Source organism: Apis dorsata, unplaced genomic scaffold, assembly GCF_000469605.1.
Source record: "Apis dorsata unplaced genomic scaffold, Apis dorsata 1.3 scaffold_1011, whole genome shotgun sequence".
NCBI lineage: Eukaryota > Metazoa > Arthropoda > Insecta > Hymenoptera > Apidae > Apis > Apis dorsata.
Genome location: NW_006264110.1, coordinates 8658 through 10802, shown reverse-complemented (window position 1 = coordinate 10802; position 2145 = coordinate 8658). Strand labels below are relative to the sequence as shown.

Here is a 2145-nt window from a genome sequence, read left to right as displayed (position 1 = left end):
TCACCATATGTAACATTATAAAAAATATTTGTATTTCTAATATAAATATATATATAAATATATATATATATCTAATATAAATATATATATATATATTTATATATAAATATATAAATATATTTCTAATATAAATTGTATTTCTAATATATTTTATAATTCTAATTTATTCAAACAATATTTCATTTCTATTCTTTAATATATGCATAATATTACTTATTTGCAATCAATATTAAATTAAGACAAAGTTTTTTCAATTTTCTATTAATTGCGAACGAAATTTTAAATTCGAATTTAATCAATTTGAAAGATAAAAAATGAATTCCTTTGCATAAATAATTATACAATAATATAATTGATATAAATTAGTATTATTAATATAATACTATTATTAATGTATAATTAAATAATTAATTGAACTTATTATTAGAACTACATAATTTCAAATAGATATTTAAAAATTTTATTTTATTGATTATGTAAATTTTATTGTTTATTAATTATGTAAATAAATGATTGAAATTTATATGAAAGCTAAAACAAATTTAAAAATTATTTATTAAAAAGTAAAAATTAAATTTAAATAAAAATTATACATTATGTATTTAATATGAATAAAAAAATTAAATTTTATTAATAATTTTTAAATAATTTTTACATAATTCAGATTCCTTCAGATCAGAAGTACCACAAAAATAAAAATTAATTTTTTTAGAGATTAAAAAGATTATTTTTTGCAAAAGATTAAAAATGATGCAATTAACATACAAAAATTCTTCAATATTTTTTTTACTTTGTTTATTTTTTATAAAACATCTTAGTTAATTTTAAATTATTAATTATTATATATTCTAAAATTAGTTAATTTTAAAATTATTATTATAAAATATAATATTTGTTATAAAAAATGTAAAAATATTCATATTTTTTTCTATTTCAAAGGAAATTAGTTGGAAAAAAACAATTTTTTTTCTCAACAATCTCCATTGTTTCTTATTTCATAAAATTCACACTTAATTTGTTTAATAATTTAGAAGAATTTTTGAATAATAAAAAAATAAAGAAAACATAAAAATTCAACTTACTTGTGAAGAACTGCTTGCCATTGACCCTGTCCATGATCTGGTGTAGGGTAGTTTATAATTTGCAATCTTGTTTTGACACGGAGTTCGTTAAGCATGTCGTCAATGTCAAAAACAAAGGGTTCTTGTCCAAAGTTTGCATCGACTACTTCTCCTGGTGTTTGAAGACCCACCGTTGGATATAAATTTGGCTAATAAAGTGATGACTAATCATTAACAAATTTTTTTAAAAAATTTTTCTTATAAATATATTAAAATATTTATAAATAATTTTTAAGAGAAAAAAAAAATTAATATATATTATCAAAAAAAAAATATATAAAAAATAAAAAAAAATAGATATGTCTCAATAATGCACTATGATTTAAATATCTATAAAAAATGTTAAAAACGTTAGATCAACGTTCTCATCAATATTAATAATTTGATGAGATTCATTACTTACCGGAAGATCAGTGAATGCAATACCAAGATGATGTCCATTTTTTGTATAGAAGGCAGTGTTATCTACAAGATTTACACCACAACCAATTACATCTCCTGTAGTGAACGTGGGTCCATATGGTTGACCTGTTCCAGAAGAACAGAAACTGTGTCCATCATCGCCGTGATATCCGTACGAATGTTTGTCCCAGCCTGGTAACCTGTTCACGTTTACTCCATGAGCAGATAGGCCAATTCCCATATAACCATCTCTGCCTTTACTGACGATCTTCACTTCGAAATAATAGAGACCACAAGCAGCTGGTATACAATGCGTTGTACGTACGCTTGCTGCATCCTTATGAGTTTTTCCATAACCTAAAATAATATATATATATGTTATTATTTATAAATTTTATGTGATTAATTAATGTGATAAAAATAATTTTAAAAAATCTTATAACAAAAAATAGAAAGTAATATAAAAATAAATTTAAAAAAATAAAAAATAAAATTTAGGATAATTTGTTGATATATGATGATTAATAATAAAATTCTACATATGAGGAAACAAATTACAAATTATATTAATTATAACATACATACATTTCAATTAATTATTAAATGTATATATAAGAGAAAT

General features: G+C 20.1%; 1 protein-coding gene across 1 annotated transcript in view; it reads right to left on the bottom strand.

The window, feature by feature from the left end:
• The window catches only part of LOC102672425 (ran-binding protein 9), a 14771-nt gene extending 12886 nt beyond the window's left edge, over nucleotides 1-1885 (bottom strand). The window contains exons 1-2 of the mRNA XM_031514474.1: nucleotides 1525-1885; nucleotides 1083-1270 (exon numbers count right to left, since the gene is read on the bottom strand). Of these exons, the coding sequence (XP_031370334.1) occupies nucleotides 1083-1270; nucleotides 1525-1764 (428 nt within the window). The 5' untranslated portion in view covers nucleotides 1765-1885. The remainder of the gene's footprint in view (nucleotides 1-1082; nucleotides 1271-1524) is intronic.
• Between the last annotated feature and the right edge of the window lie 260 nt (nucleotides 1886-2145).